Source organism: Nelusetta ayraudi, unplaced genomic scaffold (assembly GCF_046127955.1).
Source record: "Nelusetta ayraudi isolate G7.1 ecotype Tasmania unplaced genomic scaffold, CSIRO-AGI_Nayr_v1 ptg000042l, whole genome shotgun sequence".
NCBI classification, from domain to species: domain Eukaryota; kingdom Metazoa; phylum Chordata; class Actinopteri; order Tetraodontiformes; family Monacanthidae; genus Nelusetta; species Nelusetta ayraudi.
Genome location: NW_027466092.1, coordinates 3674660 through 3690977, shown reverse-complemented (window position 1 = coordinate 3690977; position 16318 = coordinate 3674660). Strand labels below are relative to the sequence as shown.

General features: G+C 41.0%; 1 protein-coding gene and 1 long non-coding RNA gene across 12 annotated transcripts in view; one reads left to right on the top strand and one right to left on the bottom strand.

Moving 5' to 3' along the window:
• myocd (myocardin) overlaps positions 1 to 16318 on the bottom strand; it is a 102249-nt gene that overhangs the window by 47342 nt on the left and 38589 nt on the right. For 9 of the 11 annotated variants that reach the window (XM_076033705.1, XM_076033701.1, XM_076033707.1 and 6 more), the window contains one exon: positions 6017 to 6248. In XM_076033705.1, the coding sequence (XP_075889820.1) occupies positions 6017 to 6191 (175 nt within the window). In that variant the 5' untranslated portion in view covers positions 6192 to 6248. Of the gene's footprint in view, positions 1 to 5464; positions 5536 to 6016; positions 6249 to 16318 lie in introns of those variants that run through there. The other 2 variants (XM_076033706.1, XM_076033711.1) reach the window with 1 other exon arrangement.
• The window catches only part of LOC142893284 (uncharacterized), a 47245-nt gene that overhangs the window by 27041 nt on the left and 3886 nt on the right, over positions 1 to 16318 (top strand). The gene's annotated exons all lie outside the window — the stretch shown is intronic.

The following is a 16318-nucleotide window of genomic DNA, read 5'->3' as shown; positions in this document are numbered from 1 at the left end:
CATCTTCCCATCACCAGTGAAAAAGACCACCATGTTTAGATCTTTTCCACCAACCTCCTGCTAAACTGCAAACTAAGGCCAAAAGCACCACATCATCCAAAACAATCATCCACAAAAATTATATTTTGAAGGTGTCCTCAATGGGAAAACAATGTCCAAAACCGAAACAGGAGACAAAAAAAACAAACAAACAGACAAGACGGGACAAGTAACACTTGACAGGAACCTAAGAAAAAAGAAAACCTGAAACTCCACGCAACAAGCACTCATGATCCAACAAAGGACGCACGGAACACGGAGACGCTGGAAACTACTGAGAACGATGTAGCACCTATACCACGCCTGGTGTGGCACCACAAATTTACTTTGATAATTAGAAGAACACCTGGAGCACGCCATGTTTAAAGAAGCAGCATCTCGCGAACAACATTAGCACCACTGAGAACAGAAAGAAAGATCGTGAAAAGACAGTGTGGTTAAATGGCAGAGTTGAATTTCTGCTTGGAGTTACTTTAGAACACAAAGCCTTAAAAGGTCCATGTCAAGTTTGACTGGGAGTCGTGCCAGTAAAAGTTCACTAACATTTTTGCCATTAAGGTTTCGTGCTTCAATATCCCAGTCCGCCGACCCAAAAGAAAATAAATACAAAGTAAAACAGGAGGTTTTGCAAATGACTTTTGTTGTGTTTATTTTCACTTTGCACTTTGTTGTTGTTGTTGTGAGTGGTGGTCTGCACCTCATGGCTGCTCAGGTTGCAAGGCGGGGGGTGTGGGGGGGGGGGTTCCAAAAAAGATTGGTTTCTGTGTTTACACAAAGCCGGGCAAGGCAGCGTTTTCACTTATCTACCCTGAGGAGCGTTTTCGAAAATGTGCATTTTCGGTCTGTGCGGTTTCAGTGAAACCGCCGACTTTGTGTAAACGCAAGGCCGAACCAACTAAATATTTCTGCGTTTTCACTTTCAGAGAAACCCATCTTCGTGTCCTCTCCCATGTTTTTGGCCCCCAAAGACAAGGGAGACGAGGACTATTTATACACAAGGGCAGGGGAACACTGGTGAGAACAATCAGGGAACAGGAAGCAAAACTAAAGACACAGACAAGAAGAAAAACAGATTTCAAAATAAAACAGGAAGTGCATTAAACACACACACACCTTACAACACCAGTGTTTTGAGACGTGAAAGGATCTGATTAAATTGCTATCCATAGCCGTGTTGCTAGCACTAGCCTTCTCTTACTGTTGCACTAGCAGTGCCACCATTGACCACCAAGGGTCACTTTCAAATTGCCACCTTTACAGGAAAATCACATTATCCATGTGTGATTCCAGTAATAATCAGCCTGTCTATGCCGTCAATTACTTATTAGTCATTTTGAACGTTGTGTGGTGAGAGCACTGCTGTAGGTGTGAGTGTCCAACAAACAGCTGCTTTAGCATGGAGGTTGAGGGGCCACAGTGACGTCTTTCCACTGGTGACTTCATATTCTTAATTACTTGCCAGTGATGGAGGGCAGAATCAGAACACACACACGTACCAATTCTACTGATTAATCAACGTGAGACCGAACACAAGCGGCTTTCTGCTTGCCTGGAAGAGGCTGTGACTTCTCCTGCTCGCACTCCACACAAGGGCCCTGCCGTCTCTCCGTACCGCAACAGCCGCAGCCTGTATTTATGTTAGCCGCAAAAGCAATTTTAACTGTACATTCCAGATAGGTGAGCAGCACTTGGCAGGGGCGAGTGGGTTAAAAATAAATAAATAAAAAAAGAAGGAATAAAAAAATGGTTGGGCATCAATGTCTAGTTAACAGAACCCTTGGCATGAGGAGATGCTCTGCATTTTTGCAACAAAGGTAACGCAGATTTATTTATGTGTCTGAGCTCAGAGAACTCCGGTTTACCTTTCAATAAGTTTTATTGTAGCGTAACAAAATATGAAACCAATTACAAACTTGGGCCAGTACTACAAACACATTCGCCGGGGCTTTTCTTTCATTCTTTTGAAAACCTTCCTATCATATGCACATTCTTATTTAATGCTTTCCCTGCTGGTGCTGCTCTTTTAAAACATATATATTTTTTTTTAGCTCTACCACACAGGCGGGCCGCTAAACAATAAACCTGTTTATGGCCTGAGCGCACTGAGGTAATATTTGCCCTTTGTCACGTCCAACTGTTGTGCTCATCAACTCTGCTCTGACTTTAGGGGTCTGCTGCTCTCTCTGCGTCGCTCCGATGATGAATGAACCTTCTTGTAATTTCATGGATCAATGAGGAACTAAAGACAACAGCATGGAAATTGCATGTGCGTACGTCACACCCGTTGCCTTTGTTATTAAACACACACAACAGCAGCTGTAAATGTTCGTGTTTTTTTTTTTTTATCATTATTATTTTATTTTTATTGCGGTTGAGAGAAAAAGCCAGCCAGATCTGCAGACAACAGTTTGGATTAAGGGGAACTGTTTTTGAATACTTTAAGAACAGGTTTTTATTATCATGCCTGTGCTAATATCTTTTTATTTCTAATCTCCTTTTTTCTGCTTAATGTAGAGCAGAAGGCTCATTTCATCCCTGCCATGTCTGTCTATAATTAGAGAGTTGCGTTAATTTCTCCTGATGAAAATGGAACAGTCAGTTCCAGGCACACTGCTCTACACAACGAGCAGACCCATGTTAAGCCACATTAATTGATTAAGTGTCAGCCTCATCACTTCTATCAGCATCGCTCACTAATCTCCTCCAGATGAGAGGAATCGGCCTCACTGCAGCACAGAACCCAATCAACATTGAGTAGAGAAATAGAACTCCAGTCCTGTTAAGAGTCCTGAGCTGCCAAACAACCCTCATCCTGTCTTCAAGCTTTCCTTTTGTCTTAATTAAATTTAGAGTGTTGGCCAAATTTAAAGTATATGAGTTTTAACTGGTGTTTAACACATTAGGACATCAGGAGTTACAACGTTTGACACTGTTCAACTGACGAATGGGACATCTCGCCGATTAACAGGCCTGATGTAATGATGATGAGATACTTTTTCAACTTGTACCTTATATATATATAAAAAAAAAAAAAAAAAAAACACTTTACCCAAAACTGAAAGTTTGCCTCTGTTACCATCCCCCTTTGACGTTCAACCCTTTGTGAAAGGTTAGAATTCCAATCAATGAAATTCAAAGGAAATCACGGCAGCATCTGGGAAACGTTCAGGCTTTCAATTGAAAATAAAGGTAATTTCAAAATTATCGCCTTAGTGAACTATTTACTCAGCTTTTTAGGCTTCGACATGGAAAAGATTAAACAATGAACACACTCATCAGAGCTTTTCAGTACCTGCTGCACTAGTCGATGGTTGACGTGAAAACTGTTTCCTCACTTTCACCTTTATTCAGTCACAAAGTAAGCACTTTCAGTGTGGACTTCTAGTTCTCAATTGATTATGTGATCTTCCTGCTACAGCTTCTTGACCCTGTGTGGCATAACTTGCCATCTTCTCTAAAGGGAACAACAAAGGCTATGATATAATTTGGCTATAACATGGTATTAAGGTTGCTGTTTCCAGACAAGTTGTCTGGAAACAGACAACTTGTATATATATATATACATATATATATATATATATATGTATATATATATATATATATATATATATGTATATGTATATATATATGTATATATATATATATATATATATATATATATATATATATATATATATATATATATATATATATATATATATACATGTATATATACATATATATATATATATGTATGTATATATATATATATATATATATATATATATATATATACATACATATATATATATGTATATATATATATATATACATATATATATACATCTATATATATATGTACCGTATATGTGATGATAAGAGTAATAAAGCATGTAAAACACAACACCAACTACTGTACTACTACTACTTATGCACACAAGCAAAACGAAGTCACAAAGGTTTTCGGTGTTGGAACTTTTCCCGCATCCAACTTTTTGGCTAATAACAGCATTTTTTTTTTCATTTTATTTTTATTTTTGGCTTTTAGTTTTTTTTTTTTTTTTTAAAAGGGGCATTAGTCTGGAACTTTTTATGTTTGCACCACACCAGATATATACGGTTCTGTTTTGATGGAATCTTTTCCATGCCCCATATTATTTTTATTTAAATCACAATGCTGAATGAATAAATAAATAGACTCTGGAGCCTCTGACATTAAAAAGGCTCAAGGGGGTTTAAAAGCAAATATTATTAACCTTGAGGTGAATACTTTTCCCCTATGTAAACATCATGTAATTCCTAAAAAATGTAAATATGTTGTATGGTATTTAGAGTTAAAACATTGGGATTTATGTTTCCAGATTCAACATTACACCTTCAATCTAGGAAAAAGGTTTAAGAGCGCCTATGCACATGGAGTAAATGAGACGCTGTCAAGTTCTTAATGAGGTTTGAACAGGTTATTTAATATCGTCAGTAGATGAAGAAAGTGTTTGTGTATCTCATTAAGAGTCTTGTGCAAGCAGAGTGACATAGGACAAGGAGTCGCATTCTGACCTCCTCACTCTTCATGTTTTTGCTGTCAGTCAAACTTAAGTCTGAATTAAAGGAGGTCCCAGTTCACGTTCATCTGTCTGTTTGACTCCCTACACTCCCGACTACACATGACATCATGGAAAACTTTACAGCGTCTCGAATTGCAGAGCCAAACGCTTTGTTGCTAACACTATTCTGAGAGTCCACAGGGATACATAGGCCCTAAAAATAAAGACTCAAATCACTGGATTCTTTTGATGCTTTCACCTTCAAACCCTTGAGATGCCAGTGGCATTTAAAGCCATGCTAGCCTTGTCAATTTGCAATGTGAAATATAGGTATATATATATATATATATATATACATATATATATATTATAGAAGTGCACAATAGAAAAAATGTATTTGGTATAGCTGAAAAATATCTTTTTTGATTTTCATAGCATATTTAGTTCTCTGACATTGTGTCAGCTGGAAATGACACAATGTTGTACATTGTTTGGAACGAGGTGAAAACAAGGTAGTCATGGAGCAGTCTAAGTAGTTGGAACATACACGTGGCAGTCTGTTTTTGCTTAACCAGCTGTCAATGTAATGTTTGTGACATCACAAAGGGCTGATTTAGCACACACAAAGCAAAGCAAAAGGAGTAAAGTTCAGTGACAGGCGGCAGACATAAGCTGTTGTTAAAAGCCGTTGCCCTCAAGGACTAAATGTCAGTGTTCTGTAGCAAATCTCATTGAAAGAATATTTTAACCTCACAGATTATACCCAAATGACACCCTGTAATGTATAGTGCCTCACATTTTGTTAGTCTACTGCCAAGCAGTAATACCACACAATATCAAGTAACAAACTTTCACAGTAAAACATGTTGCTTATTACTGATAACCCTTTGTACTTGTCCTACCGGGGTCCTTCTTGACTGACCAGTCGTAGCTTTTTTCTATGTCCATCTTGTAACATGACTGGCCAAACAATCTGTTTAAGAAATTCAGTTGGACCAATCAGATTTGCTGCTATGCAGCGTTAGCTGTGGATCACCTCCATGAGGCTAGCACCTATGCACTGCAGTGTGCAATGGACTAGCCAAAGCCAATCTGGAGTCAAGCAAGGCAATGTCGCCCAGCAGGATTTCTGACAAAACTGCTGCCATAGCACTCTACGCCGATCTCTTTAGCAGTACTCATTGCTTATATATCATAGTAGTTTTTCCACTTCCTGGTATGGTTTATCAGAGTAGCTTGGAATAGTCTGTCTTTGTTCTTGTACCTCCCCTATCTGGGAAGGGAGCTTATTGAAAATAGTCTGTTTGACGTATGCAAGGTGGATGGTCTGGATTTCAGAGTTAAAACCTGGCTGTTCCAAGACAGACCGATGTATCTGTCTGCCCACTCTGGCCATTTGCTGTCATTGCAAAGTTGATTCTTTGATTTACAGGAGAAATTAAATCCAAACTCACCGCGGTGACCCTCTTTCAATGGCAAGACTTCCTCGCACTTCCGCAGTGTATGATTCTTCCTCTCCTTGAGCTGTCTGGTGTCTCCATGACCCCATGCAGCCCTCTGCAGGTGTCCAGAACCCTGTCCAGCCTCTGGACCATTAAGCAGGATTTCGGAGCACTCCACAGCATTCATGGTCCTCTACGTCAGTCTCCGGTGGATGACATCTCTTCTTGGGTCACCTCAGCTCCCCTTTCAAGAGAGAAGGAGGCACAGCGAATGAGCTTACTCATTGCAGTGAGAGCGCTTGACTCAGACTGCCGCCTCGCTCAGCTGTAACGGCTCGAGAGCCAACATTAATTGAGTTTGAACTAGCATGAAAGACACAGCAAACAGTCATTTGAATGTTTGCATTTGGAAAAAAAAAGGCTCTGCGGTGCTAGGAGCTGGATTGCAGCCATGTTAGTGTTAAGGCGAGTGCCAGATTTTGTTTCTCTTTTCTCTTTTCAGCGGTCCATCTGAGCCCAGGCAGACAATGGGGAGCGTCTGTTTGTTAGAAGTCTGAAAAGCACTTTCAAACTCCTATGCTCCCTGTCGGCCACCACCGTAGCCAACTTATCAATTTGCGCCATTTACAGAGGGCTCTGACACCCGTGGTGAATATTAAACACAACTCAATTCTGCACGTTCAGTAGCTTCAACAGCCCCCACGAGGTGTCGATATGAAAAATGAACCCCAACGCTCAGATTCCAACCAGGTCAAATCTTTTTGCACAGGCTGTCTAAGTTCCACAGAGTATATCACCTGAAAGCAGCACCATAGGGCACAGCAAACATACATGGTTGTTATCTTTAATAAGCTCTGTTTGGAGAAGCTATCCTTTACCTTCAGGACTTAAATCTTTCGGAAATGTATTCAACGTCTTATAAAAGTCTTATGTTTAAATAAAAAAAGGGCTCTGTCAGCATGTCGTGATATTTTCAAGATGACAGTTTTATGGTTGAGCTACCGCAACAAGAAAAACAGTATTTTAGATCCAAACTGCACAGATTTACCATTAGGATAAAACATGTTTAAGGGTCTGAGACTCTAAGAAAACACTGACCAAACATCAGTTTTTATTCCATTTACATAAGCAGGGTTTACATGGAGAAAAATATTCCAATAGTTCATTTAGTTGTTCAAGTAAATAAAAGCCCTATGTAAATATCTCAATCAGAATAAACAGAACCCTGCTGAATTAAATTTCATTCGGTTTCAGAGGGGTAAAATATTATTTTTCCCTAACCGATTAAAAGTAAAATTATATCATGTAAATGGTGAAATGGAATGTTGTCTGGATTCTTTCTGCACATGCTCTGTATTGATGTTAATGACTTGTGACGTTTCTTTACTAGCAAATATGGCTTACAAGTATAATAGCACAAAAAAGTTGAATATAGTACATTTAAAATTCCACAAGAATGAAACATATTTGCCCACTTAAATGGTTGCAAAAAAGAAACATTGAACTGTTCAAAAAGTCCATAAGAAAATTTACCAATGCTAGGACATGAATGCTCCATCAAAGGAGAAAAGAGAAACTGAAGGCTAAATAGCACAAAAGAAAAATGTGTGTATCACCTCACACCACAATGCAGCAACATATGAAACACCAGATTGGAACAAACCATGTCACATGTAAAAAGTTGACATGAAATCTTTATTCAGAACTTCTTGAATTAAATTTTAACAGAGCAGCTCCACTGAATGCTTTAATTAATGATAGCTGCAAACTAATTAAGCCTATCAGATGTATGAAATTACAAAGTGTGACATCAGTCAGTTATTTTTTATTTATTTTTATGGAATGACGTAAAGTTCTCCAGGGACAGGATATACGTAGTTTACCATTAAGGTTGCAGACAGTTGCTCCCAACCCTCCTGCAGATTGGACCAGCCATTTGTGAACTGTACTTGTGACAATGGTCATAAGCAGGGATCATCATGGTCACACTCAGACTTCAGGCATTCTCAAACATGGGTGAAGGGCTCTGCTGTATAAAATCATCTTCCATTTCATTCATTCTTTACATTAAAAATTAAACACTAAACTATGTTTGGCAGTTCAGCGACAACATCAATTTAAGTATTGTATCATTATTGCTGGGTTGGAATATTTTATTAAAAAACTCTAGTCTAGTCTATCTAAATTCTAGTGTTGTCTAGTGTTGTAGTGTTGTAGTGCATTCAAATAAGTGTATCAAAAATACCACAAATAACAAATAAGGGGAACAGAATCAAAGAGAAGATGACCTTATCCAGCGTCAAAGTGCAATTGAGAGGTAGTTTATGAAGCAGAAATATTAATGGCCACCACAGTGTTGAGTGCTTTACTCGATGCAAGTCTTTATGCGGGGTATCTGAGAGGTGTCTCAGTCTGTGTATCTCAGCCAAAGTTGTTAATCTTTCTTGTCATTTTTTCACCTCTTCAACTCACTGCCCCATTTAGCCAAAATGCTGCGGCACTACCGTAACCCCCCATGTTTTGACTGAGTCATGATGAATGAGTCAACCGATTTGGGCGAATGACGTGCAATAATCTTGCAAATTGGGACCGATTTCAGCCAGCAAAAAACATAGCCCGAGTGTTTCTAACTGCTGTCCAATACAACGCATTGTAAATGTGGCAGCCATCTGTTGGCCATAAGGCAGACTGGACTCTGTAGGCCTCCTGGGTGTCTTCCCACATTTGTAACGTCTGTTCCCTTTAGCTGCCAAGATGGTGGTTAACCCCCAAACTCCAAATCTAAGATTAATAACCTCCCTTAGAAATCTCCTTGCGACTCCCGTGTTGGTCTATCAGTAGCAAATTGAAAAAAAAAAAAAAGTCCACAGAGTGCATTCGCTAAACAAGCAGCTGTCCTGCGGATATGATGCCAGAGCATTTTATCTTGGCCAATGCGTTATCGCTGCAAAGCTCTCAAAGTTGCCCCGTCACGTTTCTGTTATTCGGATCTGCCTTTTCCAGGAAACAATACAAAAGGACGCTGCATCTCCTCAGCCCATATCTAGACACACACAGATTACATGTCTTATGGTTGAGGGAACTTAAAAGTGGTGTTAGAGTTCAGTGCTATACAAAAACAGTCCGTAGGGAAAAATAGGAAACCTTTGCATTCACCTCAGAAACAACAGTGAGAGTAAATCAAAGACAGTTAAAAGGCTGGAAGAGACTCCTCCATGCAGCATTGAGGGGAATCCTCTTTAATGAAGCCTTAACTGATGGGCTCTGCCTTAAAAGCCATCCCAGAGCCCACCCAGACACAGATAGGACCCTCGCTGACAATTTATACCACAGTGACAAGCCACACAGGGAAGAGTTGGAGGAGATAGACTGGGGGTGGGGGTGGGCTCAACAGTAATGCCCTGCATTGACTCTATGCCTCATAATATCCATGCCGCAATAGGCTATCTGTAAATCTGCTGCTTTTTATGACACCAAAAAATGCCAAGCCTTAGAGGAAAACGTGTGGATGAAAACAGGGGGGCGGGGGGGTAAGGAAAACAGAGATGCCTTGAAGAGAGCCAGGCTCTGATGCTATCTGTGTGTGCTAACAGAACAGGGGCTTGTATTTCTGTGTCAACACAACAAGAGCTGAGACACGTGGCACTTGGAGACCCATCAAGATGAGCCGATAGGAGCTCCCACTTAACAGTTGTTCCTCTATCGATGGACAATCAGTCGGGACAAATGTCTGTTGGACTATCTGCCCTTCTCTGTAATGACTTACAGATTAAGAAGCGACGAGATGAACAGACGGCCACCGGACTCGGCGTGTTTATGAGCCTCCGTGTGGTTGGAAGTTAATCTTTATTACCTGGCAGTGTCTGAGTTATTGCCGGGAGAGCTTACTTGTTGATGTCATCCTTGAAGATGATCCACTCTGAATATTTTTGCAGGTAAAAGAAGAGACAATAATGGCAATTAAGTAAATTCCTTAATAAAGACAAAGATTTTACTCTGCATTTTCCTTAATCACACTGTTTAAGTGTCATTCTTTGTGGCCCCCATGAGCAGGGTTACTGGAGTCGAGCTATCTAATTTGGACGCTAAAGAAAAGGTTGCAGTATTTCATGTTGAATTATGACATACTTCCGATAATAAGCATATTTTTGAAGCCAAAGGTCCAGGAATTTACTTTGGTGGCCTTGTCGGCTTTCAGTGATAGTGAGAAATTATTCTTTGAATGGGTCACAGCTCGTTTATTTTTCTTCCTTTTGGTCCTGCACACTCTCCACCACCTGCAGGCAACCACCGGTTGAGCTGAAGTGAGGCCAAATTTTACGGGAAGCTTTCATAGCCAGTGATATTTACTGTGGAATTAGTCCAGGATTTCCAACTGATGATTGGAAATGTGCACTACAGTCAGTGTGGAGGATCTTACGATTACTGATTCACAACATTTGTTTTGCACATTTTGAGTTTGCGCACCATAATTGGCTACTTCCATCTAAGCAATGAATATTCTTATAAAGGTCAGTTTAGATTTTGTTTTCTCCACTATTAGAAAAATAAATGAACTGACCATCACTCTGTGGCTAATCTAGTAATCTCCTGTAACATCAGGATGGTACAGCCATGAGAGTCTGAAAAGAAGAGGAACATTTTAGGATGTGATTAAATCACTGAATCACCTGACCATCACATTTAGAATTGTCCTATCAGATTAGTTTCCTAATCCATGGCACCATGGCTAACCACCACACTAGCCATCCACTAGCCAGTACTTTTTAATAGACACTTTTGTGGCCATTGATTCCTGAAATTGTGCCCCCTGCCTTTTTACATAAACTGACTACTGATATTGTAGGTTGTCAATATTGATGAGTGACAAAGTGTGTTGTTGAGAATGTTGTGTTCTCTACGCTTAGGCATTCACTCACTGCTGTTATAATGGGTGTTGTCAGAGGATTTGTGTGAAACTAAATCATTGCACTGATAATGATAAGGAACTGGCTTGATGCATGCGTCAGTTTATTTTATTTTTTTTTTTTTTAGAGAATTGCCAAGAGTCACAACTTTTACCAGTCTATGATAAAGAATGGTAGAGCCATTATGACAATATTTACTTGATTCCCTCAAGTGACTTATGGCAAGCTTGGCCACTAACAGAGTCTCACAAGTGTTTTGGCGTCAGGTGCCACTGCCTGTTTAAATACAGCCTGTGCACTTGTTTATAGGAAAACCCCGATCTGGCTTCAGCCGCCGCAGACACACCGGTGACCCCTAGGATTTTTCAAATGGAAAATATAACAGGATCTGTTTGCTGAGCTGAGAGGGAGGAGGGAGGAGGAGGAGGAACAGGGACTGTACGGCATTCCACTGTCAAATGACAGACAAGACAGCGTTGTAAAAGACTGCAGGCTCCATGTCCCTGAGCCCAGCCCTTTTCTCAACCTGTAAACACAGAGCTGGGCTTTTGAAGAACTATCCAAAAAAGCCCAGTGGCCTTTTTTTCATCTTCCCCATTTACTGGATTTAGAATCGATGACAGTGTTACGGCGCTGCGCAATCTTAAAAGTACAAGTAGTAATCACTAAAGGAATTGGCAGAAGAACACACCAGTGACAAGAAGAGACAAACAAAAGTCCACTGCTCGTCACTGCTGGAGAACGCAAACAAAACAATAAAGAGGCTAAAATAAAATGGCCCGTGCTACTGCTGCACCTCTTCAGCCTCGGCTCTTGCTGGGATTTATTATGAAACATGGGATTATTAAGTTTATGTGTTTGAAACAGTATTAAACAAGCCCAACATTTTTTTCTTACTTTTGCCTATTTTATGACCAATGTGGTTTAGTCTAGAAGGCCCCTAAAAGCAGCGCGTGACAGTTGATGCATACACAGAGCTGCTGTAAGTTATGGCAGATCGAGCGTCGCAGAAAGTTGAAAGGTCACATCTTTCAAATAAACAAGGAAAGGCTACAATAGCTTATTCCCCTCCACAATGTGAGGATATTTTCAGAGGATAGGATATTGATAGCTGCAGATACTGAAGGAAAGTCATTGGACCGAAGTTTGAATTTATAATTTTTTTTATTTTTTTTTTAATTGTTTAATATTGTTTATGAAGTTATAATTGTCATGTGCTTTTTTATTTGATGGCAAAAATGTATAAACACATTTTTCTTTTTTGCATAATCACCTTTTTCTCTCTTTCTTTTTTAAGTAGTTAAACGTGTATATGACAATAGTCCCGTTGCTAAGTCCCTCCTTGGATCGGCCATTGACCAGTTGTTCATCAACATTAGAACCATGCAGCTAATATACTGAGGCAGAGTATCAACAGGACCTGCAAATCTGACAGCCGAGACCCAGAAAGGTTTTCAAGGAGGTATCCATTTTTTAAACTTCCCAAAGCCAGAAATCTGATTGATGTCAGGTATGATAGTAGTGTGGAGGACTGTATAAACAGCTAGATTGAGGGATTAATCAAGATTTATAAGTACAGCTTCATTTGTTTCTGCTCCAACTGATACCTCAGGAAGCTGAGCCTTTTTGCTGGATGCTCTGAACATCGAGATCTCTCCATGCTGTTTTTGTTAGCTCTGCTGAGGTTTTATTCAATTATGTATATTTTTTTGATGCAAAAGCCTCCACTCTTTCCCCTTCCCACTGAATGCTCTGTGATGGAAAACAACATTTTACGTGTTAAAAGTTGCTTATTTGGATCGTGTTTTGGACCACTTCATTTAAAGTCAACACATTTTGGAGAAGGGCAAATGTGTTCAACTTCGAGGTGACAACCTGTCTGCATCAAATGCACGTGTCCTTCCCCATCCTTTGGCTTACCTCCTCAGGACACTGCCCCATGGGTTGGGTTAATCGGACACTCTAACCTGCCTCAGTGGAAAGGGAGTTGGGCTTGTTCATCTCTGTTTCAACACTGTGGTTAAACTTTCACCCACAATGCACCCTGTCTCACTGAAAAAACATCTAGAAGGGTCCAGACCCTGAAGTTTTGCTGCAAAATGACTGAAGATAATCTAATAGATAAGATAAGAAAAGAAAATCTATAGATATTAATGTTTGTAATCGATTTTCACCGTGACCTTTTGACGTCCAGCCGGCTGATCATGCTGAACTTCTGTCACATGGCTGAATCAAGCAAGTGAATGCAGTGATTAGAAAGAGGGGATAAGTGAGGAGCAGCGGTCAGGCCGACTTGTGTCAGTGCAGCTGGGCTCCTAGAATTCCCCTCCTTCAGACTGTTTAACTTGATGGCCTTTATCTGCATTAATCACACAACGATTCGAGCCACGAGCGTTTTATCAACAAGTGTTCACAGTAAAAACAGTGGACGATGTCCCAGACCCACTTATGGACGCATTTAACAAAAATTAGCTGGAACGAGCTGCAGGCAGCAGCCTGGGCTTTGCGCGCTCTTTGGACTGGTCGCACGCGCCAAGATGGATTAACATATTCCAGAGGAGAGGATCCCTTAATATTTTACGGTTGACCAGATGTGTCCAGAGGTTTTTTTTTTTCTTTTTGAAGAATTCTCCTGTCGGTAAATCCATCATCTTCCAATCCTGCATGACCCCTAGAACTCAGCAAATACTTAAAAAGCAGTGGCACGTGGTGCATTAGGAAATATTACTTCAACATTAAGAGCCCCTCCACCCTGGAGCCAAAACATTATAAAACACCCATCCAGCTGAGCTGCGCAGGAAGGCAACCTGACGAGGCCAAAGGTCTAAATATACAAATGTCAATATTGGAATTCCAGCATGTGCACGGGAGACAAAAACAGACATGCTTAGAGTTATGTGACATGTTTGAAGTGTTTTGTCACAGCCACAGAGCAGCGTGCATGATTTGCACCTCTGCACGAATCAGGCCTCGTCCTGTACGTCATCCACTACACATGTCCCCGGAGGATTTACGCCCACAACTGTCTCCTGTTTAAACATTTTACTGCTGCCGTAAAACCCATCATGGCGGGAAGCATGATTAGAATTCATCGCATTCTCCCGGCAACTCCCAATAAACTAGAGTGACTAGCAAAATGGACCGAAAGAAGTACGAGGATGAGGAAAACTGACCATGACCTCAAATGAACTGGACCTAAACTGATCCAAGTGACTGGAACACCAAGGACCACAGTGGAGATGAAGGGGAATCAAAACATGGTAGAATCATTTCCTGACCACACATCGCTAATTTTCAAGGCCACAATGTTATCACTGAACTGGGACTCATCATTTCTAAAGCGTCTGCCAGCGAGTATTATGGTGGTCTAACGTTTGAATCCTGAGAACTTTGGAGAGCTACATATTTCATTTTTAGCACCTAGTTGTTGGTGGGATAGAAGCACAATCTCATAGTTGCATTGGGTGAGAGCAGGTACACGCTGTTTGGTAGACAAGTTCTGCACCTCCACATCATAGGGTAAACAAATGAATAGATAGGGTTGAAATTGAGAGCTAAATGATCAGGGAGATACTTGTGTGTGGTCTGATATGGAAGGATTATTACTGCTTTGATATGATTGTAGACATCAGTGCCAAATACAGACGTTCTACAAATTGTAATCCACTGGACAGAACTGGCAGAACAAAGCATTTGGTATGAAGTGTTTAGAAGACCTGAGTGGTGTTGGAATACGGAAAGTTAAAAATCCCACAGAGTTTATACTTTATATTCTGTGCTTTCGGTTGTCTTGAGGTGAAGGTGGGTTACACCCTGGTAAAGTTACCAGTTCATCACAGGGATATCACAGCCATACCACACCTAGGGACAATTATCCTAGTGTGGTTGGTGGGACTGTGGTAGGGGGCCAGCGTGTCCAGAGAGAAACCATCCCAACACAGGAACAACATTTTCAGATTTCCGTCTTTCCATCATGCTTTTTCGATGAACAGCAGTCATCCATCCATTTTCTATGGCCACTTCTCCTGCACTCAGGGCCACAGGTGGTGCTGGAACCAATTCCAGCTGTCTTCAGGCGAAGGCGGGCTGACACCCTGGACAAGTCCCCAGTTTATCGCTGTGTCACATAGAAAGACAAACACCCATTCACACTTACATACACTCCTATGGCAGATTTAGCATTTCTAATTCGCCTCGTGTGCACACCTTTGGACAGTGTGAGGAAGCCGAAGAACACCCTCTGATACAGGGCGAAAATGCTGCACACAGAAAGGCCCCAGGCCTGGGGATCCAACCTGCTGCCTTCCTGCTGTGAGGCGACTGTGATAACCAGTGCACCACTGTGTTGTCCTTGCCATAGTCATTGCAACAATTTTGCTCACTTGTCAGAAAATATTTGTGATGGCGAATGTCTGCCCACCTTCAACCTGCCCGACAACAACCTTGCACTCTGACACTTCTGCTGGGCAAACGGCAGCCTCCCTGCTCCTGAACAGGCTCCCTGCGGGCATCATGAATAATGGCCTGTGTGTTTAACTTGCTCGATACAAAGAAGCCATGTAATCTAAATACATAAGGTAACATAAATACTAAGGAACCGTATAATCTAGCACACTGCTGTTGCCCTGCGTGGATGTGTGTGTATTACTGTGACATTTTGTCTGTGCCTCTGGTTGGGTAGGCTGGCACTCTCTGTGTTTAAAAAGCAACCCGGAAAGTTTACAGAGAGTGTACTTCTGCCGGGCTTTGTGTGACAAGCTTTAACGCACCCATCAGTGGCAAAACAGCCGCAGACCTCCCTGGAATCCACTCTGCCACTTTCCATTCAAGCATTTCCACGCATTCCCAAGCTTCCTTCGGCATCCAGTCTAACCAACCAAAAAAACCATGTTGACAATTCATAATGGTTTTGTTTGTCAGGCCACCACATGGTGTGAAGGCTACTGTGTGTTTATTTCACTTTTGTCCCATCATGTGCCACCACTGAAAATAGGACTAGCCCAATTTCAGGACAACGGTTGAGCCAAGCCTCTATTTCTAGACAGGGCTTTTGCTTGCTTGGAAAGCTACGTCACCTTGTTAACTGGATGCCGATGTTAGTTTTGGTTTCAAAGGGACAGCCCTGAAATGTGAGTCTTGTCAGCAGTAAAAGGCTGTAAAATAATTCTACTGTCAGTGTTTGGTTTTTGGGCTCTGGAACACATTCTTTAAGAGTGGATTTCTTTTCTTTTTTTTTTCTGAACACTTGAAACAAACCGTGTCACCTCACATCAAGAAGGTTTGATCCCCGGGGGCCTTGGTTCTCCCTTGGCCCTTCAAGTAACCGGTTGAAAATTGGAGCCGGTGCCTGACTGAGCACAGGTTCTTTGTGTTTCTTTGTGTGCTCAAAACCGGTGCTTTTGCGTTT